At 44.7% G+C, this 25,109-nt stretch overlaps 1 protein-coding gene across 1 annotated transcript in view; it reads right to left on the bottom strand.

The window, feature by feature from the left end:
- The window catches only part of LOC142302455 (uncharacterized), a 593,189-nt gene that overhangs the window by 89,330 nt on the left and 478,750 nt on the right, over positions 1 to 25,109 (bottom strand). Inside the window, exons 85-86 of the mRNA XM_075343517.1 lie at positions 23,000 to 23,080; positions 1,954 to 2,007 (exon numbers count right to left, since the gene is read on the bottom strand). Of these exons, the coding sequence (XP_075199632.1) occupies positions 1,954 to 2,007; positions 23,000 to 23,080 (135 nt within the window). The remainder of the gene's footprint in view (positions 1 to 1,953; positions 2,008 to 22,999; positions 23,081 to 25,109) is intronic.

The raw sequence follows: 25,109 nt of genomic DNA, 5'->3' as shown, positions 1-25,109 counted from the left end.
TAGTTGAAATCCCCCATAATAAGAACCCGATTATTATTATTAGCTGCCTTTTCAATTTGTTCCAGCATTTCACCCTCTATTTGTTCTGGTATGTTAGGAGGCTTATAGCAAACTCCAATTAGCATTTTTCCATTATTCCCATCCCCATGTACATTTACCCATACTGACTCCACATTGTTGCAGTTCCCCCCAATGTCATCATTCAACACAGGTTTTAGGTTAGATTTGATAAATATACACACCCCCACCACCTTTTTTGTCTTTCCTGTCCTTCCGAAATGTAGTATAACCCTGTATGTTTGTCACCCAGTCATGGCTTTCATCCAGCCAGGTTTCCGTAATGCCCACCACATCATAATCCATGGTTGACATAAGTGTCTCTAATTCATTCATTTTGTTTGCAAGACTTTTTGCATTTGCCAGTAGACATTTAATACTATTAACACCTTTATTACTCTTAGCCTCCCTACGTTCTTTGCATGTCCCATCCCTCCTAATCCTTCATTGACCCTTACCATCTCACTGTCTCTATCGGCTCTATCTATCCCCTTATTTGCTCCACTACCCTCCCTCCCCCCAGATCCTAGTTTAAAAGCTCCTCCATCCGTCTGACCATTTTCTCCCCCAGCACAGCTGCACCTTCCCCATTGAGGTGCAGCCCGTCCCTACCGTAGAGCCTGTAGCCAACTGAGAAGTCGGCCCAGTTCTCCATGAACCCGAACCCTTCCTTCCTGTACCAATTTCTAAGCCACGTATTTATCTCCCTAAGCTCCCGCTATCTTTCTAGTGACGCTCGTGGCACCGGTAGTATTTCTGAAAACACCACCTTGGAGGTCTTGGATCTCAGCTTCTCTCCTAGTTCCCGTAGACTTAAATAAATGGAATACCTACTTCCTAGAGATAGTTCTGCATTTGGGAGGACGTTGTGAAGAGGTTTTTCTTCATCATGTAAAGGATTCTGCAATCATCCACCTCTGTTGTTTTCCGTGCACCTCCAGGAATTTTGAGTCTCCACGCTCACCAGTGCGCAGTTTTTTTGCAGAATGTACCAAACAGTTGATTTTACCACTCCTAATATTTCTGCTATTTCTCTGATGGATTTCTTCTTTTTTTTCAGCTTAATGATGGTGTGTTTCTCTTCCATTGAGAGATCCTTTGACCACATATTGTGGGTTCACAGCAACAGCTTCCAAATGCAAATGCCACACCTGGAATCAGCACCAGATGTTTTACCTGCGTAACTGATAATGGATTAATGAGGCAATAGCACATGCAGGATATTAAAAGGATTTTGAGATAATTGTCCAATTACTTTTGGTCCCTTGAAAAAGAGGCCTCAACATATTAAAGACCGGTAATTCGTAAACCCATACTCCAATTAGAATGTGAATAAACTCAAATTAAAGCTGAGAGTCTGCACTTTAAACCCATATTGAATATATAACTGTACCTTGCATATGATTTAGTAAACATCTAAACTGCCAAAACGTGTTACTTCTTAGTGTCTATACATTTCTGTACATAACTGTACCTATTTTGTAGGTTCTATCATTTTTCATCCTATTTGTTAAAATAAAAACCATGATTTTGCACATACATTATTATGTAAATGTTTCCTTCCAGTTGGATACTGCACTACATATTTCATTATTTGGAGGCAATAAAATCTACTCTCTTATTGAGCTCCAGCGGTGTCTTTCACCATTCTAAAAAAAAGCTTTTGGATCACATTATTCTTTCAATTTCTTTGCTTGAGGAGAACAAGTGCTAGTTCTCCACTATACAGGAGAATTTTTTTTTTATTTTTTGATGGACATTAATCTTACTTTTCCTTTACCTGTTGAATATTAGACAAATTAAATTACATCACAGTTGCATTTTCTCTAGACTGTCATATATATCAAAATTATAAATTATTTCTTTTTGCATTTTTTTTATTGTCACAGAAGGTACCTTGTCTCCTTTCTTTCCAATATCTCCTTGTATTCCAGTTCCACCTTTCTCACCCTGTGTAAAGCAGAAAGAGATGGAACATATCCATTAGTTTAATTCATCTGATGTCTTCCAAGGTAATACATATTACTGCATCTGCATAGTGTGATACTTACACAATATGACATTCTTGGAGTTAGTGATCAATAATATGCTAGATAATAAATATGGGATCACTTCTGGAAATGAAAGGGTAAACACCGCGCTGCCGACCAGGAACAAAACTTTAAAGGTTCATTGAAGATCAAAAGTGATTTTTATTCTACACGTTTCGGAAAAGGAAAGCTCCTTCTTCAGGACTAAATCACAGATATAAATTATTCCTGAAGAACGAGCATTCCTGTTGCGAAATGCATGAAATAAAAATCACTTTTGATCTTCAATGGACTTTTGACGTTTTGTTCCTGGATGGCAGAGCGGTGTTAACCCTTTCATTTCCCTAAGTGATCCTGTTCATCTGCTATATGGACTGCTGCAACTGAAATTTCTCCATCCATGCGCATATAGTAGTTGTGACTTTCACAACTACCTCAGGTGAGTGACACTTGCCCTAACTTCATTTTATCCCCACCCGGTAAGACCCTATCTGCGCCTTTTGTCTTTCCAGTTCCCTTAATCTAGATAATAAATATGTCATATAAAAACATTACTATATAAAAACGTTTGAGAGATTACTGTTATAACAAAGGGCACCAATTGATTGATAGTGAATGCGAATCATGCTGTGAAAACTCTCTAGAGGCCTTACCTGTGGTCTTACAATTGTATAAAATAATTTTTTCCAGTATGCTTCTTACCATTTAAATAATTGGTTTATTATACGATTTTTGTCCTGTTTTATTCTAAAAGTAGAATTATACTAAATTACCAAACAAACAATACTTATTTGTGGTCTGGAAAAAATGTTTTCTGTAAGAACAGCATATGTGTAATAAGCAAAAAAGCAAGATGCATGACAGAACATATCAGATCTGGAAGATAAACATCTAGAGAGATAATTAGTTGGATAAACGAACCAAAAACCTTAAAATTGGCTCCCTGGATATTCATGCAGTGACTTTCCCATTTAACCCTCACATATGGATGAATCAGATATTAACCCACAATGGTATGTAAATCAACCTGTCTTATTCCTTGTTCTAAATTAAAGCATATTTACATTCACTTTCTAATGCTAATCAAAATGCAACACAAAAACGTAAAGAAGGAACTAAAGCCTCAATTCATCAATATTGCTGTTTAGGATGTCATTCCTAATGAATTTCGCACAATTTACTCCAGCACAGCTCTCATTAACAGGTGTTTTCTTCATAAGAAAATAGACACACCTTACTTGTCATGTGCCACCACAAGAAATGTACCCCATTCTGAGTCTAAAGTACATTTTTGTTATAATTTACGCCACTTGGCAAAAATTATGATTACATTGTTGACCGCATTCAGCCCAACCTCTCCCTTCAAAGCTCTGTACATTTTTCAGAAAGTTGGCGGAACTGACCAGGACTAGAGTAAAACCACCAAAAATCCCAACATTTTTGCACAACTAATAAATGGAACAAAAAAGTTGGATCAATCAACTTCACCCCAGGAAACTGGCAATAACTGCTTGATGAATTGTGACCAAAATGTTTTGCTTTTCTTCTTTAAATGAGCAATAACACTCATACGATAAAAACTACCATGAGGGAAGAGGAGGAAAGGCCACTTGATGCAGTGCTTGCCATTCACTCTAGCACATGCTGTTTCTGGCCCTCATTTACAAGTTTAATTAATGTGCGGCTGACAAATAAATGGAGTGTAGTAGCCCATCCAGTAGCGGAAGTTGTTCTGTTCTCTTGGGATAGGACAAGCCGGTGTTTGCTCGGCAGAGCTTTGAATAACATTAGAACATCCCCTACGTACACCTTAAACACCACGCCTATATCCCCTTCCAGCACGACCTCATGATTTACTACTCATGTTTGATGTACTATTTCCCTTTAAAACAAATGTTTCACAACTCTAGGCCCACACCTGTCAGACATCTGACATAAAAATAAAATTCTGTATTTCTTGGCTGAGATGGCAATATTTTGATGGCCCATAGAAGTACCAAAACCTAGTGAGATGGTTCACAGGCAAAGTTTTAGCAGCCACCAAAAAGTACCAATACCTATTTAGATTTTTCACTGGCAAATCTTTAGCAGTCACTCACAAGTAGCAATCCCCATTTATATTAAGGAATAACGTTTGGAACTCCATTCTATGTCTGAACTGGGTGCAAAAAAGCTAAAAAACATGAAATGCAGATTTCTTGGACACACTTTTCCTACACTGCACGTCCCTATTCTACAATATCGCTTTCCTATCTATCTCAACTACATATGATTAAACCCCTAGCTAAGCTAACTGTATAGCAGCAGTGGCGGAAGCTGCTTGCTTAAGCTTTAACATTCACAAAATGTCCTCATTTTATATGCAGAGAGACATGTGACTTAGGCAGCCAATGACATAAGCCGTGATTGGCTGCAGGAACATTCACAAATAAAGATAAGGAAAAAAAAGTGTGCCTTCCTCTGGCCTCCCCCCCATCATTAAACACATCCCCTCATTCATCATACAGCACCACAATTCTATTCAAAAGCATCAACTGTTATTAGAAAAGCATTTTGGAAAATAAACATAGTGGATCATTACTGGGTTTTCGCAAAAATGCTCGGGTACACGACCTAGAATCGGATAGTGAAATGCTACCGAATTTTAAAGTGGAAAACGTCAACCGAACAAGTATGCTCATCTCTAGTGATTACTAGAGTTGAGCGCGGTTCGAGGTTCTCCAGTTCTAGGCTCGAGTGATTTTGGGGCCTGTTCTAGATCGAACTAGAACTCGAGCTTTTTGCAAAAGCTCGATAGTTCTAGAAACGTTCGAGAACGGTTCTAGCAGCAAAAAAACAGCTAATTCCTAGCTGGCTTTCCGCTGTAATAGTGTAAGTCACTCTGTGACTCACACTATTATGACATTTCAGTGTATAGTGTGCGTGAACAGCGCCTTCAGATAACTCCTGTTTGCATAATGGCGATCGCCATTTTTTTTTTTTCTTTCCTTGTCTTCCTTCCCTAAGCGCGCGCGTGTAGTGGGGAGGGCCATTATGTCAGCCAATCCCAGACACACACACAGCTAAGTGGACTTTTAGCCAGAGAAGCAACGGCATGTGTGATAGGATGTCCATGTCACATGTCCCTGCATTATAAAACCGGACATTTTCCTCCAGGACGCCATTATCTGCCTTCTGCGTCCTTGGTATCAGACATCACTGGCGCAGCACCGTCCTGAGTCCTATCGCTGATACAGCTGTATGCGCTCCATACACAGCGCTGGACAGCATAGGGATAGCACTTTCCATCAGTCCTTTTAAGGGCTCGTACCGGCAGGGTCAGAGCCATAGGTGACAGGTCCTGAAAACAGAGACAGCGTCTGTGTAGCAAAGGTCAGGGATTTCGTCGCTGCATTTCCCCATTAGGAGGGAATAGAAAGGCAGGCTTCCATTCCTCTACCCAGAGCCCCACAATCCTGGCACTGTACCCTCCTGTCCTCTGCACACTCCAACTCATTATAACTAAGCCATTATACTAGCAAACACTCAGTGTACCTAGTGGCATCCTAAACGTGGCTATTGGACTTTTGTCTAGTCACACTAGTGCAAAGACATTTGCAGCACCTCTGCCTGCATTGCACACTCCAACTCATTATAACTAAGCCATTATACTAGCAAACACTCAGTGTACCTAGTGGCATCCTAAACGTGGCCATTGGACTTTTGTCTAGTCACACTAGTGCAAAGACATTTGCAGCACCTCTACCTGCATTGCACACTCCAACTCATTATAACTAAGCCATTATACTAGCAAACACTCAGTGTAACTAGTGGCATCCTAAACGTGGCTATTGGACTTTTGTCTAGTCACACTAGTGCAAAGACATTTGCAGCACCTCTACCTGCATTGCACACTCCAACTCATTATAACTAAGCCATTATACTAGCAAACACTCATTGTACCTAGTGGCATCCTAAACGTGGCTATTGGACTTTTGTCTAGTCACACTAGTGCAAAGATATTTGCAGCACCTCTGCCTGCATTGCACACTCCAACTCATTATAACTAAGCCATTATACTAGCAAACACTCAGTGTACCTAGTGGCATCCTAAACGTGGCTATTGGACTTTTGTCTAGTCACACTAGTGCAAAGACATTTGCAGCACCTCTACCTGCATTGCACACTCCAACTCATTATAACTAAGCCATTATACTAGCAAACACTCATTGTACCTAGTGGCATCCTAAACGTGGCTATTGGACTTTTGTCTAGTCACACTAGTGCAAAGACATTTGCAGCACGTCTGCCTGCATTGCACACTCCAACTCATTATAACTAAGCCATTATACTAGCAAACACTCAGTTTACCTAGTGGCATCCTAAACGTGGCTATTGGACTTTTGTCTAATCACACTAGTGCAAAGACATTTGCAGCACCTCTGCCTGCATTGCACACTCCAACTCATTATAACTAAGCCATTATACTAGCAATTGATGCTGCCAGTTTAAGGGCCATAGTTGCATTGTCAGGGATATTTATTCTTTATTATTCTGCTGTTAATAAAGCTAGACCACCGCTGCAATCTACACCACCTCTCAATTTTTACTACCACATTTTCAGTGCACAATCTTGTCGCAATCAACATGAGTGGAAAAATGACAGATGCTGGTGGAAAGGGGAAGAGGCGTGGTGGAAAAGGAAAAAAAGGGTTTGTCAGTGGGGAAGGTGGCAAAGCTCCATTATCATCTGCTGAAGATAGACCATCTACCAGCAAAAGTAAGATGTCTACTACTTACCGTGGACAATCCGATGTGCTCCCTTTTTTACGGACACGAACAACAGGAACCAAGGTAGATGATGGCCAAAAAAGAAAAATGCTTGAATGGATCTCAAGTGGTCCAACAAGTGCCCTCTCAGCCACTTCAAGTACTGCGTCCTCTGAGTTGTCATCCCAATCAAACTTGCTTTCTCCCAGCTCTGAAGTCTCCATCAGCCCTGCACAGTAGGGTGGAACTGAGATGGCTGAGTCTGCAGAGCTGTTCAGTCACACTATAGCCTGGGAATCAGAGGTCTGCTCCCAAGCTACAGTGAGTACAGAACAGGAAATGGTCTGCAGTGATGCCCAGAACCTTTGTGACTCTGATTCAGGCCGTGAGGACCAAGTTTCTGAGCATAATGTTGACCCTTTGTCACAAACTGTAACACCTGTGGTTATAGACAATGAGGAACATACTGATGAAGATGAGACGCAGATACCCGATTGGGATGACAACTTAAATATTCGGTCAGGGCAAGAAGAGGCTCGGTCTGAGGGGGAGGGGAGTGCAAACACAACAATTGATGATGAAGTTCTAGATCCCACCTACTGTCAACCCACAGTCAGGCACTCGAGGAGGTCAACAGAGGTGGTGGAGGAGGATGCAACTGATGACGAAGTTACCTTGCGCCTTCCTGGACACAGTCGGAGTACTGGTAGCACGTCTACAACTGCATCCTCAGCCACCACTCTGCCTCTGAGCATTATTCGGGGTGGATCAACAGGTTGCATGGCCTCTAAGCCTTGCCTAGCCTGGTCCTTTTTTGACATAGAAAAAGATCGCCCAAATTATGTGATCTGTAAAATTTGTCATGGTTCTCTTAGTAGAGGTCAAAACCTCAGCAGTTTGACAACTTCTTCCATGAATCGTCACATGAATAAATATCATATGTCCCGGTGGGAAGCTCACCGTGCTGCAATGCGGCCTAGCGGAGCGAACCATCCACCGCCTGCCCCTTCCAGTGCATCCGCGCGCTCGTCATCTTCTAGGACTGTGGGGACAGCTGTCACACCTGTTTTTCCACCCACAACTTCCACCACTGTAACCGCAACAGGCAGTTTGCTTGGTAGGTCGTCAGTTGGTTTGGAAGGGGAAACAAGTGAGTGTGTACAGCTCTCTCAGACATCGATAGCACCAACGTTGGATGAAGGCAACATCATGTCTCCGCCTGCACTTTCCTCACAAACCTGCATTTTTCCAGGGACACCCTACTCAACACCGTCTACACACAGCAGCCAGATCTCTGTCCCTCAGATGTGGTCAAATAAAAGGCCACTTCCTGCGACCCATGACAAAGCTAAGAGGTTGACTCTATCCCTCTGTAAGCTGTCGGCTACCGAAATGCTGCCTTTCCGCCTAGTGGACACACAGGATTTTAGAGACCTTATGTCTGTCGCTGTGCCCCAGTACCAGATGCCTAGTCGCCACTACTTCTCTAAGAAAGGTGTGCCCGCGCTAGACCAGCATGTCGCACACAACATCACCGCTTCCTTGAGAAAACTCTGTGTGTGAACGGGTGCATTTCACCACCGATACTTGGACCAGTAAGCATGGACAGGGACGTTACATGTCGCTGACTGGGCACTGGGTAACTATGGTGATAGATGGTGAAGGGTCTGCTGCACAAGTCTTGCCGTCCCCACGACTTGTGTGTCAACCCTCTGTCTGTCCAAGTTCCGCCACTGCTTCTGCATCCTCCACCTCATCTGGGTCCTCCACCTCCGCCCCAAGCCTGCCTGGTCAGGCCACCAGCGTTCTCACTGCGCAGAAGGAATCACGCACCCCTCATTACTATGCTGGCAGCAGAGAGCAACGGCATCAGGCGGTCTTTAGCTTGACATGTCTTGGGAATAAGAGTCACACAGCTGAGGAGTTGAGGTCAGCTCTGCGGTCTGAGTTTAATAAATGGTTGTCTCCACTCAACCTGCAGCCTGGTAAGGCCGTGTGCGACAATGCTGCAAACCTGGGTGCGGCCCTTCACCTGGGCAAGGTGACACACGTACCTTGTATGGCTCACGTGTTGAACCTTGTCGTCCAGCAATTTTTAACACACTATCCCGGCCTAGATGGCCTTCTGAACAGGGCACGAAAACTGTCTGCTCACTTCCGCCATTCAAGCGCCGCAGCTGAGCGACTTGCATCGCTCCAGAAGTCTTTCGGCCTGCCGGTTCATCGCCAGAAATGCGATGTGGCGACACGCTGGAATTCAACTCTCCACATGTTACAGCGACTGTGGCAGCACCGCCGAGCCCTGGTGCAATACGTCATGACATATAGCCTGGGCCAACGTGATGCAGAGGTGGGGCAGATCACCCTGATGGAGTGGTCTCAGATCAAGGACCTATGCACCCTTCTGCACAGTTTCGACATGGCGACGAATATGTTTAGCGCTGACAATGCCATTATCAGCATGACGATTCCAGACATTTACATGCTGGAGCACACGCTAAACACTATTCGGAGTCAGGGGGTGGGACAACAGGAAGGGGATGAACTACAGGAGGATTCATATCCGCAAGACACAACAACATCACCAAGGTCCAGACGTTCATCATGAACAAGGCGCCAGGCATGGGACCATGGGGGACAGGGATCAACAAGGGCGCATAGTAGCAGGCTAAATGTTGAGGAAGGTGCAGGAGACCATGAAGAAATGGAGGACGAACTGTCCATGGACATGGAAGACTTAGCAGATGAGGGAGACCTTGGTCAAATTTCAGTTGAAAGAGGTTGGGGGGAGATGTCAGAGGAAGAAAGAACGGTTAGCACCTCTATGCCACAAACACAGCGTGGACTTGGTCCGCATGGCTGCGCAAGACACATGAGTGCCTTCTTGTTGCACTACCTCCAACATGACCCTCGTATTGTCAAAATTAGAAGTGATGATGACTACTGGATTGCCACACTATTAGATCCCCGGTACAAGTCCAAATTTTGTGACATAATTCCAGCCATAGAAAGGGACGCACGTATGCAGGAGTATCAGCAGAAGCTGTTACTCGATCTTAGCTCGGCTTTTCCACCAAACAACTGTGCAGGTGCAGGGAGTGATTCTCCCAGTTGTAACTTGCCAAACATGGGACGGTCTCGTCTTCTTCAACAGTCTACCCGTACCAGTAGGACCGTATCTGGTGCTGGTAACAGCAATTTTATGGAATCTTTTCATAATTTTTTAGACCCTCTTTTGCAAGGCCACCAGAGACAACAAGTCTGACACATAGTCAACGGCTGGAGAGGATGATACAGGAGTATCTCCAAATGAACATCGATGCCATGACTTTGCAAATGGAGCCTTGCTCCTTTTGGGCTTCAAATCTAGAAAAATGGCCAGAGCTCTCCAGTTACGCCTTGGAGATTTTGTCGTGTCCAGCTGCCAGCGTTGTCTCTGAACGTGTCTTCAGTGCTGCTGGGTGTGTGCTGACAGATAAGCGCACGCGTCTGTCCAGTGACAATGTGGACAGACTGACGTTCATCAAAATGAACAAGTCATGGATCCAGAAGGAATTTACTACCCCTGTGTCATCCTGGGGAGAGTAAATGCTTGTGGATTTGGAATGTGCTTGATGCAAATCAAAACATCCTGTTTGCAACTAGGGCACAACTGCTGCCACTGAAGGGGTGGGTGTGTGTGGGGCCCAATTTTTGGAAAAAGGGATACTTCGCTTGGAGTAACCCTTGCTTGCTGTGTTTTTAAAAGGAGCCAAGATGAACAGAGCTGGGATCAGGAAAGACTTTGCTACCTACCCTGGTGTCATCCTGGGGACGGTTAATTATGGCGTATTTTTGAATGTGCTTGATGCAAATCTAGCTGTGAAGTGTACAACTGGGGCACAACTGCTGCCACTGAAGGGGTGGGTGTGTGTGGGGCCCAATTTTTGGAAAAAAGGGAGACTCCGCTTGGAGTAACCCTTGCTTGCTGTGTTTTTTAAAAGGAGCCAAGATGAACAGAGCTGGGATCAGGAAAGACTTTGCTACCTACCCTGGTGTCATCCTGGGGACGGTTAATTATGGCGTATTTTTGAATGTGCTTGATGCAAACCTAGCTGTGAATTGTACAACTGGGGCACAACTGCTGCCACTGAAGGGGTGGGTGTGTGTGGGGCCCAATTTTTGGAAAAAAGGGAGACTCCGCTTGGAGTAACCCTTGCTTGCTGTGTTTTTTAAAAGGAGCCAAGATGAACAGAGCTGGGATCAGGAAAGACTTTGCTACCTACCCTGGTGTCATCCTGGGGACGGTTAATTATGGCGTATTTTTGAATGTGCTTGATGCAAATCTAGCTGTGAAGTGTACAACTGGGGCACAACTGCTGCCACTGAAGGGGTGGGTGTGTGTGGGGCCCAATTTTTGGAAAAAAGGGAGACTCCGCTTGGAGTAACCCTTGCTTGCTGTGTTTTTTAAAAGGAGCCAAGATGAACAGAGCTGGGATCAGGAAAGACTTTGCTACCTACCCTGGTGTCATCCTGGGGACGGTTAATTATGGCGTATTTTTGAATGTGCTTGATGCAAATCTAGCTGTGAAGTGTACAACTTGGGCACAACTGCTGCCACTGAAGGGGTGGGTGTGTGTGGGGCACAATTTTTGGAAAAAAGGGAGACTCCGCTTGGAGTAACCCTTGCTTGCTGTGTTTTTTAAAAGGAGCCAATATAAACAGAGCTGGGATCAGGAAAGACTTTGCTACCTACCCTGGTGTCATCCTGGGGACGGTTAATTATGGCGTATTTTTGAATGTGCTTGATGCAAATCTAGCTGTGAAGTGTACAACTAGGGCACAACTGCTGCCACTGAAGGGGTGGGTGTGTGTGGGGCCCAATTTTTGGAAAAAAGGGAGACTCCGCTTGGAGTAACCCTTGCTTGCTGTGTTTTTTAAAAGGAGCCAAGATGAACAGAGCTGGGATCAGGAAAGACTTTGCTACCTACCCTGGTGTCATCCTGGGGACGGTTAATTATGGCGTATTTTTGAATGTGCTTGATGCAAATCTAGCTGTGAAGTGTACAACTGGGGCACAACTGCTGCCACTGAAGGGGTGGGTGTGTGTGGGGCCCAATTTTTGGAAAAAAGGGAGACTCCGCTTGGAGTAACCCTTGCTTGCTGTGTTTTTTAAAAGGAGCCAAGATGAACAGAGCTGGGATCAGGAAAGACTTTGCTACCTACCCTGGTGTCATCCTGGGGACGGTTAATTATGGCGTATTTTTGAATGTGCTTGATGCAAACCTAGCTGTGAATTGTACAACTGGGGCACAACTGCTGCCACTGAAGGGGTGGGTGTGTGTGGGGCCCAATTTTTGGAAAAAAGGGAGACTCCGCTTGGAGTAACCCTTGCTTGCTGTGTTTTTTAAAAGGAGCCAAGATGAACAGAGCTGGGATCAGGAAAGACTTTGCTACCTACCCTGGTGTCATCCTGGGGACGGTTAATTATGGCGTATTTTTGAATGTGCTTGATGCAAATCTAGCTGTGAAGTGTACAACTAGGGCACAACTGCTGCCACTGAAGGGGTGGGTGTGTGTGGGGCCTAATTTTTCAAAAAAAGGGAGACTCCGCTTGGAGTAACCCTTGCTTGCTGTGTTTTTTAAAAGGAGCCAAGATGAACAGAGCTGGGATCAGGAAAGACTTTGCTACCTACCCTGGTGTCATCCTGGGGACGGTTAATTATGGCGTGTTTTTGAATGTGCTTGATGCAAACCTAGCTGTGAATTGTACAACTGGGGCACAACTGCTGCCACTGAAGGGGTGGGTGTGTGTGGGGCCCAATTTTTGGAAAAAAGGGAGACTCCGCTTGGAGTAACCCTTGCTTGCTGTGTTTTTTAAAAGGAGCCAAGATGAACAGAGCTGGGATCAGGAAAGACTTTGCTACCTACCCCGGTGTCATCCTGGGGACGGTTAATTATGGCGTATTTTTGAATGTGCTTGATGCAAATCTAGCTGTGAAGTGTACAACTGGGGCACAACTGCTGCCACTGAAGGGGTGGGTGTGTGTGGGGCCCAATTTTTGGAAAAAAGGGAGACTCCGCTTCGAGTAACCCTTGCTTGCTGTGTTTTTTAAAAGGAGCCAAGATGAACAGAGCTGGGATCAGGAAAGACTTTGCTACCTACCCTGGTGTCATCCTGGGGACGGTTAATTATGGCGTATTTTTGAATGTGCTTGATGCAAATCTAGCTGTGAAGTGTACAACTGGGGCACAACTGCTGCTACTGAAGGGGTGGGTGTGTGTGGGGCCCAATTTTTGGAAAAAAGGGAGACTCCGCTTGGAGTAACCCTTGCTTGCTGTGTTTTTTAAAAGGAGCCAAGATGAACAGAGCTGGGATCAGGAAAGACTTTGCTACCTACCCCGGTGTCATCCTGGGGACGCTTAATTATGGCGTATTTTTGAATGTGCTTGATGCAAACCTAGCTGTGAATTGTACAGCTGGGGCACAACTGCTGCCACTGAAGGGGTGGGTGTGTGTGGGGCCCAATTTTTGGAAAAAAAGGGAGACTCCGCTTGGAGTAATCCTTGCTTGCTGTGTTTTTTTAAAAGGAGCCAAGATGAACAGAGCTGGGATCAGGAAAGACTTTGCTACCTACCCTGGTGTCATCCTGGGGACGGTTAATTATGGCGTATTTTTGAATGTGCTTGATGCAAACCTAGCTGTGAATTGTACAACTGGGGCACAACTGCTGCCACTGAAGGGGTGGGTGTGTGTGGGGCCCAATTTTTGGAAAAAAGGGAGACTCCGCTTGGAGTAACCCTTGCTTGCTGTGTTTTTTAAAAGGAGCCAAGATGAACAGAGCTGGGATCAGGAAATACTTTGCTACCTACCCTGGTGTCATCCTGGGGACGGTTAATTATGGCGTATTTTTGAATGTGCTTGATGCAAATCTAGCTGTGAAGTGTACAACTGGGGCACAACTGCTGCCACTGAAGGGGTGGGTGTGTGTGGGGCCCAATTTTTGGAAAAAAGGGAGACTCCGCTTGGAGTCACCTTGCGGTGTTTTACATGATTTTAGAAGGGCGTGCTATGCCTATATCTGTGTCTCCTCCTCTTTTTTCTTGTCCTGCTCTTTTGTTTTCACATGAGTATATGTCCTTGTCACTTTCTCATGTGTTTGTGTTGTGTTGTGAGTTGTTTGTCACCTTTTGGACACCTTTGAGGGTGTTTTCTAGGTGTTTTTCTGTGTTTGTGATTGCCTGCCATTGTTTCCTATGCGGTTCGAGTTCGGTTCGTCGAACGTTCGACGAACCGAACGTGAACGGGAGCTCCGTTCGGCGAACCGACCTCGAGCCGAACCGGGACCGGTTCGCTCATCTCTAGTGATTACCTGGCTATTTAGCTGGCTGTCAGACTGTTTTCTGCCAGTCATAGCCTTAGCTCTAAGGTGTGTATGTGCCTTGTTTTTGGTATTCTGTGTCTGATCTATTGGTGCCTGACTTTGGACCTTGCCTCTGAAAATCCATTTTGCCTAGCCTCTATTGTCTTGATCTGCTACCTTCCTGGAATTTTGACCTCAGACTGTAATCTGTCTACACCTTTGTTTTACTCCTTGGTTTATAACGTGCTCCCTTTCTATCTGACCCCACATCTCTTGACTACCCTGCCTAACGGAATTTTTATTTTATAAACATTGTGAAACATTAAAAAAAAATTTGGAGTTGCCACGATGATAACTTTTTATACTGTATGGTAAACTCCAAAAAACAAAACTGAAAAAAAGTTTTTCTATTTTTACTCCCTCCAATTTCCCACCCCAACTCCGAAAAAATGGTGGCATTATAAAACTGCCTGGAAAAAAAATGCAAAAACATCAGAAATGTGTCCTAAAGATCAAACCAGGTTGCTTGCTTAAATGATTATTCTCATGATATAAAGTTTCCATAGTTAGATAGAATCTGGGAAAGTAAGTAACTTTGAAATTAACATCATGTTGCACTGCACCGACCACCAGGATGGTTACCAAACATGTGCAATACCAACATTCTTTCATAGCAGATAGACTGGTTAGGATCATATAAGAGCCATGCTGACTTTCAGTAGCAGCAGACACATCTCAAAATCCCAAGGAGCAGTACTGCTATGCTGAACTCCTCCTGCCAGCTGCAATAAGAACAGTGAGTGTAAATCTTCACCAATACTCTCCTTCCCTGTCACAAGCATCTCCTAGTGGCTCCTCTTCAGATGTAGCGGGACAGTGGGTCACGGTCTACTCACTTGTACTCTCCCTCCTTGTCACTTGGTCCAAGGCTCTAACCCCCCCTTTCAGCTAAATAATAAATTTAATTAGGAAAAAATCCCAGCAAACTCCTACATTACAGCTACCATATGCTAGGACAGGGGAAATCAGACAACCAATGTTATGTCTGTATGTCACGTTTCCGCACTTGCTCCTATGCTAGTGATACATCGGTGGGCATGATCAGGTCAGCAGCAGTGCTGTGCTACTTACATACACTGTCAAAGAGGCGCACCTCCCTTAAGAAACCCTGAAAATTGAGTGCTCCTCAAACGACAAGTTGAGAACATACCATAAACTTTTAAAGGGATAATCCTTTTTATCAATGCAAATATTTCTAAATGATTATTTAGAACTCCCTATGACTAAGGGTGTCTGTGGGCACCAGAAACGCATCAGGTTTTTTCAGCCTTTTGTGTGGTTTTAATATGGTTTGAATAAAAAAGATTGTATACTAATTCCTTGGATTGGATGTGCCTATGCAATTCTTTTTTCTTCTTGAAGTTTATCCACTGGATTAGCCCTTAACAGGGACTCTGGCACTTGTCGAGGATTCCACAGCATATGAACATTTATTTGGATCGGTGTGTAACACAGCCAGGGGTGATAGTGGTGGGAGAGTGCTACAGACCTCAACCCCCCGAGTACGCTATAGGCACAGGAAATTGAGTGGATGGTGGAGTGGGTGTGGAGGTGGTAGCCGATTGCAGCAGGATGTCTCAGCCATTCAGCGTTACTAGAGATGAGTCCACAACTGTTCAAAACTTCAAATGCTTTACTGAACACACATTTTTAATATCGTTTCAGGCACTTCTTAACAGGCATTAAACTTGTAGCACAACCAGGTTATTCTGCTATGGCTACCAATGAGGGTGGGGATGGATGTTTCATCTCTTCCTTAGGTTTCCAACCATCTGAGTCTGTAGCTAGACTAACTGCATGGGTCTGTAGAACATGACGACTCCTAAAGCCTTGGTCCTGCAGTGTCAGCGGCCCTGTCAGTCACCACTGGCTCTGCCATCTGTCCACACTATTAACAGCAGCCTGCTTGGCAAGGGGGCGCTCTCTGGTCTCTCTACTCACCTCACTGAAGCTGTGGAGCTGTATTGAAATCCGGTCACTTTGACTTCCTCCTGCACATTCTTGGTCTGTTCTCCTCCATATCTCCACTCTGCTATATCTGTTCCTTGTACTGCTCTATTACTCTCCACACACTGACAAAGCCAGGAACAACTTCTACATTTTATTTCTCTCACTGGGGGCCGGCTTCTTCTTTAGCTCTGCCACTATATCTCAGACTTAAGCTTTCCCCTTCCAGGTAGGGTGCCCAGGACCAGTGACATCTAATGGCAGCTGGTAGCATGGCATCCCATATACACATATACTGTGTATATATATATATATCTATCTATATAATTGCCTTACTCTGTCTGTCTTGCTCCAAAATGACGTCATTACAGTGACAACCGTCGCATTGGCCGCTCGGCCACGCCCCCTGCACGCATTGGCCGCTCGGCTCAGCCACGCCCCCCACACACTTTGCCCGCTCGGCTCGGCCCGGCCACGCCCCCCGCATACTATGCCCGCCCGGCCAAGCCCCCCTGCACTCTGTGCCCGCCCGGCCACGCCCCTCGCACACTGTGACCGCTCGGCACCACTCCTTCTATTAAACTCCCCTCCCCCCAGGACTACTCTTCCTATTATCCTCCTCTCCCCCCAGGACTACTCCTCTTATTATCCTCCTCCCCCAACAGGACTACTCCTTCTATTATACTTCTCTCTCCCCAGAACTACTCCTTCTATTATGCTCCTCTCTCCCCAGGACTACTCCTCCTATTATACTCCTCTCCCCCCAGGACTCTCCTCCTATTATCCTCTTCTCCCCCCAGTACTAATCTACTACTCCTCCTATTATACTCCTCTCCCCTTAGGACTACTCCTCCTATTTGACTCCTCCCCCAGGACTACTCCTCCTATTAGACTCCTCTCCCCCCAGGACTACTCCTCCTATTAGACTCCTCTCCCCCCAGGACTACTCCTCCTATTAGACTCCTCCCCCAGGACTACTACTCCTATTAGACTCCTCTCCCCCCAGGACTACTCCTCCTATTAGACTCCTCTCCCGCCAGGACTACTCCTCCTATTAGACTCCTCTCCCCCCCAGGACTTCTCCTCCTATTATCCTCCTCTCCCCCCAGGACTATTCCTCCTATTATCCTCCTCTCCCCCCAGGACTGCTGCATCCTATTATCCTCCTCTCTCCCCAGGATTACTCCTCCTATTATCCTCCTCTCCCCCCCAGGACTATTCCTCCTATTATCCTCCTCTCCCCCTAGGACTGCTGCATCCTATTATACTCCTCTCCCCCCAGGACTACTCCTCCTATTATACTCCTCTCCCCCCAGGACTACTCCTCCTATTAGACTCCTCTCCCCCCAGGACTACTCCTTCTATTATACTCCTCCCCCCAGGACTACTCCTTTTATTATCCTCCTCTCTCCCAGGACTACTCCTCCTATTATCCTACTCTCTCCCCAGGACTACTCCTCCTATTATCCTCCTCTCTCCCAGGACTACTCCTCCTATTATCCTACTCTCTCCCCAGGACTACTCCTCCTATTATGCTCCTCTTCCCCCAGGACTACTCCTTTTATTATCCTCCTCTTCCCCCAGGACTACTTCTCCTATTATACTCCTCTCTCCTCAGGACTACTCCTTCTATTATACTCCTCTCCCCCAGGACTACTCCTCCTATTATACTCCTCTCTCCCCAGGACTACTCCTCCTATTATACTTCTCTCTCCCCAGGACTACTCCTTCTATTATGCTCCTCTCTCCCCAGGACTACTCCTCCTATTATACTCCTCTCCCCCCAGGACTCTCCTCCTATTATCCTCTTCTCCCCCCAGTACTAATCTACTACTCCTCCTATTATACTCCTCTCCCCTTAGGACTACTCCTCCTATTAAACTCCTCCCCCAGGACTACTCCTCCTATTAGACTCCTCTCCCCCCAGGACTCTCCTCCTATTATCCTCTTCTCCCCCCAGTACTAATCTACTACTCCTCCTATTATACTCCTCTCCCGCCAGGACTACTCCTCCTATTAGACTCCTCTCCCCCCAGGACTACTCCTCCTATTAGACTCCTCTCCCCCCCAGGACTACTCCTCCTATTATCCTCCTCTCCCCCCAGGACTATTCCTCCTATTATCCTCCTCTCCCCCCAGGACTACTGCATCCTATTATCCTTCTCTCTCCCCAGTATTACTCCTCCTATTATCCTCCTCTCCCCCCCAGGACTACTCCTCCTATTACACTCCTCTCCCCCCAGGACTACTTCTCCTATTGTACTCCTCTCTCCCCAGGACTACTCATCCTATTATACTCCTCTCCCCCAGGACTACTACTCCTATTATTCTCCTCTCCCCCCAGGACTACTCCTCCTATTATCCTCCTCTCTCCCCAGGACTACTCCTCCTATTATCCTCCTCTCCCCCTAGGACTACTCCTTCTATTATACTCCTCTCTCACCAGGATTACTCCTTCTATTATACTCCACTCTCCCCAGGACTACTCCTCCTATTATACTCCTCTCCCCCCAGGACTCTCCTCCTATTATACGCCTCTCCCCCCAGGACTACTCTTCCTATTATCCTCTTCTCCCCCCAGGACTACTCCTCCTATTACACTCCTCTCCCCCCAGGACTACTCCTCCTATTAGACTCCTCTCCCCCCAGGACTACTCCTTCTATTATACTCCTCCCCCCAGGACTACTCCTTTTATTATACTCCTCTCCCCCCAGGACTACTCCTTCTATTATCCTCCTCTCTCCCAGGACTACTCCTCCTATTATCCTACTCTCTCCCCAGGACTACTCCTCCTTTTATCCTCCTCTTCCCCCAGGACTACTCCTTTTATTATCCTCCTCTTCCCCCAGGACTACTTCTCCTATTATACTCCTTTCTCCCCAGGACTACTCCTTCTATTATACTCCTCTCCCCAGGACTACTCCTCCTATTATACTCCTCTCCCCCAGGACTACTATTCATATTATACTCCTCTCCCCAGGACTACTCCTCCTATTATACTCCTCTCCCCCAGGACTACTATTCATATTATACTCCTCTCCCCCCAGGACTACTCCTCCTATTATACTCCTCTCTCCCCAGGACTACTCCTCCTATTATACTCCTCTCCTCCCATGACTACTCCTCCTATTATCCTCCTCTCCCACCAGGACTACTCCTATTATACTCCTCTCCCCCAGGACTACTCCTCCTATTATTCTCCTCTCCCCCCAGGACTACTCCTTCTATTATACTTCTCTCTCCCCAGGACTACTCCTTCTATTATACTCCTCTCTCCCCAGGACTACTCCTTCTATTATGCTCCTCTCTCCCCAGGACTACTCCTCCTATTATACTCCTCTCCCCCCAGGACTCTCCTCCTATTATCCTCTTCTCCCCCCAGTACTAATCCTCCTATTATCCTCCTCTCTCCCCAGGACTACTCCTCCTATTATGCTCCTCTCCCCCCCAGGACTACTCCTATTATCCTCCTCTCCCCCCAGGACTACTCCTCCTACTATACGTCTCTCTCCCCAGGACTAGTCCTCCTATTATACTCCTCTCCCCCCAGGACTCTACTCCTATTATCCTCTTCTCCCCCAGTACTACTCCTCCTATTATCCTCCTCTCTCCCCAGGACTACTCCTCCTATTATCCTCCTATCCCCCCAGGACTTCTCCTCCTATTATCCTCCTCTCCCCCCAGGACTACTCCTCCTAGTATACTCTTCTCTCCCCAGGACTACTCCTTCTATTATTATACTCCTCTCCCCCCAGGACTACTCCTATTATACTCCTCTCTCCCAGAACTACTCCTCCTATTATCCTCCTCTCCCCCCAGGACTACTCCTCCTATTATACTTCTCTCTCCCCAGGACTACTCCTTCTATTATACTCCTCTCCCCCCAGGACTACTCCTCCTATTATCCTCCTCTCCCCCCAGGACTACTCCTCCTATTATACTGTTCTCTCCCCAGGACTACTACTCCTATTATCCTCCTCTCCCCCCAGGACTACTCCTCCTATTATACTGTTCTCTCCCCATGACTACTCCTCCTATTATCCTTCTCTCCCCCCAGGACTACTCCTATTATACTCCTCTCCCCCCAGGACTACTCCTCCTATTATCCTCTTCTCCCCCCAGGACTACTCCTCCTATTATACTCCTCTCGCCCCAGGACTACTCCTCCTATTATCCTCTTTTCCCCCCAGGACTACTCCTCCTATTAGACTTCTCTCCCCCCAGGACTACTCTTCCTATTAGACTCCTCTCCCCCAGGACTACTCCACCTATTATCCTCCTCTCCCCCAAGGACTACTCCTCCTATTATCCTCTTTTCCCCCCAGGACTACTCCTCCTATTATCCTCCTCTCCCCCCAGGACTACTCCTCCTATTATACTCCTCTCGCCCCAGGACTACTCCTCCTATTAGACTCCTCTCCCCCCAGGACTACTCCTCCTATTAGACTCCTCTCCCCCCAGGACTACTCCTCCTATTAGACTCCTCTCCCCCAGGACTACTCCTCCTATTATCCTCCTCTCCCCCAAGGACTACTCCTCCTATTATCCTCCTCTCCCCCCAGGACTACTCCTCCAACACATACACACTGCACAAAACATACCTCCCCACAAAACACAGACACCACCCCCTATACACACACCGACACAAACCGCGCAACACACAGCACCACACACACACAATGCTGCAGACACACAGCGCTCCACAAACAACGCAACACACACAACGCAATACACAAACACTGCTCTCACACACTCCCACACCCAGACAACTCCCAGAACATTTACAGCGCCCTACACAAACACTTGGCAACTACACACAACAACATCTCAATATATATCAAAAATCATACATTAACTACACAATAAATTCTAGAATACCCGATGCGTTAGAATCGGGCCACCTTCTAGTGTATATATATATATATATATATATATATATATACAGTTAGGTGCAGAAATATTTGGCCAGTGACACAAGTTTTGTTATTTTAGCTGTTTACAAAAACATGTTCAGAAATACAATTATATATATAATATGGGCTGAAAGTGCACACTCCCAGCTGCAATATGAGAGTTTTCACATCCAAATCGGAGAAAGGGTTTAGGAATCATAGCTCTGTAATGCATAGCCTCCTCTTTTTCAAGGGACCAAAAGTAATTGGACAAGGGACTCTAAGGGCTGCAATTAACTCTGAAGGCGTCTCCCTCGTTAACCTGTAATCAATGAAGTAGTTAAAAGGTCTGGGGTTGATTACAGGTGTGTGGTTTTTCATTTGGAAGCTGTTGCTGTGACCAGACAACATGCGGTCTAAGGAACTCTCAATTGAGGTGAAGCAGAACATCCTGAGGCTGAAAAAAAAGAAAAAATCCATCAGAGAGATAATAGCAGACATGCTTGGAGTAGCAAAATCAACAGTCGGGTACATTCTGAGAAAAAAGGAATTGACTGGTGAGGTTGGGAACTCAAAAAGGCCTGGGCGTCCACGGATGACAACAGTGGTGGATGATCGCCGCATACTTTCTTTGGTGAAGAAGAACCCGTTCACAACATCAACTAAAGTCCAGAACACTCTCAGTGAAGTAGGTGTATCTGTCTCTAAGTCAACAGTAAAGAGAAGACTCCATGAAAGTAAATACAAAGGGTTCACATCTAGATGCAAACCATTCATCAATACCAAAAATAGACAGGCCAGAGTTAAATTTGCTGAAAAACACCTCATGAAGCCAGCTCAGTTCTGGAAAAGTATTCTATGGACAGATGAGACAAAGATCAACCTGTACCAGAATGATGGGAAGAAAAAAGTTTGGAGAAGAAAGGGAACGGCACATGATCCAAGGCACACCACATCCTCTGTAAAACATGGTGGAGGCAACGTGATGGCATGGGCATGCATGGCTTTCAATGGCACTGGGTCACTTGTGTTTATTGATGACATAACAGCAGACAAGAGTAGCCGGATGAATTCTGAAGTGTACCGGGATATACTTTCAGCCCAGATTCAGCCAAATGCCGCAAAGTTGATCGGACGGCGCTTCATAGTACAGATGGACAATGACCCCAAACATACAGCTAAAGCTACCCAGGAGTTCATGAGTGCAAAAAAGTGGAACATTCTGCAATGGCCAAGTCAATCACCAGATCTTAACCCAATTGAGCATGCATTTCACTTGCTCAAATCCAGACTTAAGACGAAAAGACCAACAAACAAGCAAGACCTGAAGGCTGCGGCTGTAAAGGCCTGGCAAAGCATTAAGGAGGAGGAAACCCAGCGTTTGGTGATGTCCATGGGTTCCAGACTTAAGGCAGTGATTGCCTCCAAAGGATTCGCAACAAAATATTGAAATTAAAAATATTTTGTTTGGGTTTGGTTTATTTGTCCAATTACTTTTGACCTCCTAAAATGTGGAGTGTTTGTAAAGAAATGTGTACAATTCCTACAATTTCTATCAGATATTTTTGTTCAAACCTTCAAATTAAACGTTACAATCTGCACTTGAATTCTGTTGTAGAGGTTTCATTTCAAATCCAATGTGGTGGCATGCAGAGCCCAACTCGCGAAAATTGTGTCACTGTCCAAATATTTCTGGACCTAACTGTATATATATATATATATATATATATATATATATATATATATATTTATAATCTATATATCTTTACCACTACTACACATAGAAATACACATGTACACTCTTATGCACACAAGGACGGGTTTCATGTCAGGATCCACTCTCCTACCGGTGAGCGCCTGTTTTCTTTTGCTATTGGATTTCTAAATATGATCAGCAAATATTTTTTCTAGCAATTTTACCGCTTCTCCTTTTTGTCCCTGAAGACCTCTGTCGCCTTTGGATCCTTTAAGTCCATTCCTCCCATCAAGTCCTGCTGTGCCCTGGAAATAAGAAGTAATTTGGAGTCACATTGGATGTGGATTTTTGAAATGTAGTGGTACTTCACAAAGCAAAGTGGAGGATTTGAAGCTTTTCACAGCAGTTATTGGAGTTTTCTTTACACAGTGGTGCTAGTAGGTTTGCTTTACATTGCTACATACATTTAAGATTAAATCAGATCAGAAAAAAATAGACATTTGGATGTATTTGTTGTGCAAATAATACAACAATAAATCTTTGGTTGAAAAGAATTTGTCTTTGTGCTTTTAGTAACTTTTGTGACCCTGTAAGGTGCAAATGATTTCAGTCACATATTTAGGTGTAATTCTGATTTTAGCTGTAAACTAAGGTAAAAATCCCTAATTAGAGCTTGGAATGACAGGTTGTCCTGGTCATAGTCCCCTGAATGTGGATAAGTGACAAGGGTGTTTTGAAAAAGACAGTGTGCTGTGGACATTGCGCAGTTCGGCCCCCAGGTACCAAAATTTTATTAACAGAAAACTTCAAATGACAAAAGAAGAACCACAAAGAAGATTTCTAGACTAAAGGTATCGGTTTAATCAGTATTCAGTATTACAGCACCATTACAGCCTTGTCTTTACTTTAAAAAAATCGTTCTGACAGGTTCTCTTTAAGCTGGTACATTAATTGGTATATATTTATACCTTCAGGATCATGTAAAAATAGTAGTAGAAGGAGGTTTGAAGCAGATATTCTATAAACCAGATATTAGTGTATGAGAATACTCATGAAAGATAGAAAGTATAGTTTTTCTCTACGAAATCCTTTATTTTTCATTGCTGCCTAATTGTTGCATTCAATTTACATGCCCTTTTGTCTGATTCTAGTTTTCTTCAACCTCAATCTACTTAACGTAGATTTAAAGAGTAACTGACATATTCATTTTTATTTCATAGATCAATAATACAAAGTAGCCAGCCGGGGTACAGGAAGTAAAACTTAACTTTTAATAAATTTCCTTAAAAGGAAGCCGGAGATCCCAACTTCAATAAAATGTTATCTTAAAATTGCCAAAAACACACAGTTCCCCTCAGCATGTGTAAGGGGGTTCAAATGGCCAGAAGAACACTTCTTAATGATAACAAAAATCTGGTATGCTGACCGGTGCAAACCTGCAGAATAGGGCAGCTACCAACAGGATTTGGACCACCACAGTACCACAGGGTCCCAAAAATCACTGTTCTCATATGTAGAAAAAATGGAATGGTCTCACCCAGATACGATCCATCCACCTTCACTTTAAAGGATCCTCATAATATCCAGGGCGTCCCAATGGTCCTTACATGGACTAAACATATGGTCCCCTTATTAAGAAATGAGGTCCTGGTGTCCCTGTTCTCCCTTTTATTTTTCATTGCTGCCTAATTGTTGCATTCAATTTATATGCCCTTTTGTCTGATTCTAGTTTTCTTCAACCTCAATCTACTTAACGTAGATTTAAAGAGTAACTGACATATTCATTTTTATTTCATAGATCAATAATACACATGAAAATTGGCAACCTTGTAATATATCTTATCAGAGTGACTGACGTCTTTCTCCCCTGGATTAATCTTTCTCTCTCAATTCATGATTAAAATCTGTATGCAGTGAAGACATATTTTCCCAGAACTGAGTTGGTTCTTTAAACATTCTCTGCAGAAGGAAGGGGTAAAGTAGGGAGGTAGAGCTAGAGGCAGACACAAACATTCTGCAGCAAGTTCTCTTAAAACAACAGTTAAACACACATGACCCACAATGTTGGTACCCCTTGTTTAACACTAGAACTACTGGACTCGTGACACTTATATAGAAATACATGGTGCAAAGTAGTCAAAATGACTACCTCAGTAGTTCTAGTGTTAATGAAAGAATAACCCACAATGGTCACATAAATAATTGGAATCTGACAAAAAGTAATAATAAATAAACAAATCTATGAAAATGAACACATGAAAGTCAGACATTGCTTTTCATCCATGCTTCTACAGAATTTAAAAAAAAATAAAACTCATGAAATAGGCCTGGACA

Source organism: Anomaloglossus baeobatrachus, chromosome 4 (assembly GCF_048569485.1).
Source record: "Anomaloglossus baeobatrachus isolate aAnoBae1 chromosome 4, aAnoBae1.hap1, whole genome shotgun sequence".
Classification (NCBI taxonomy): Eukaryota; Metazoa; Chordata; class Amphibia; order Anura; family Aromobatidae; genus Anomaloglossus; species Anomaloglossus baeobatrachus.
The sequence above is the reverse complement of the archived record's forward strand: the minus strand, read 5'-3'. Positions and strand labels throughout refer to the sequence as shown.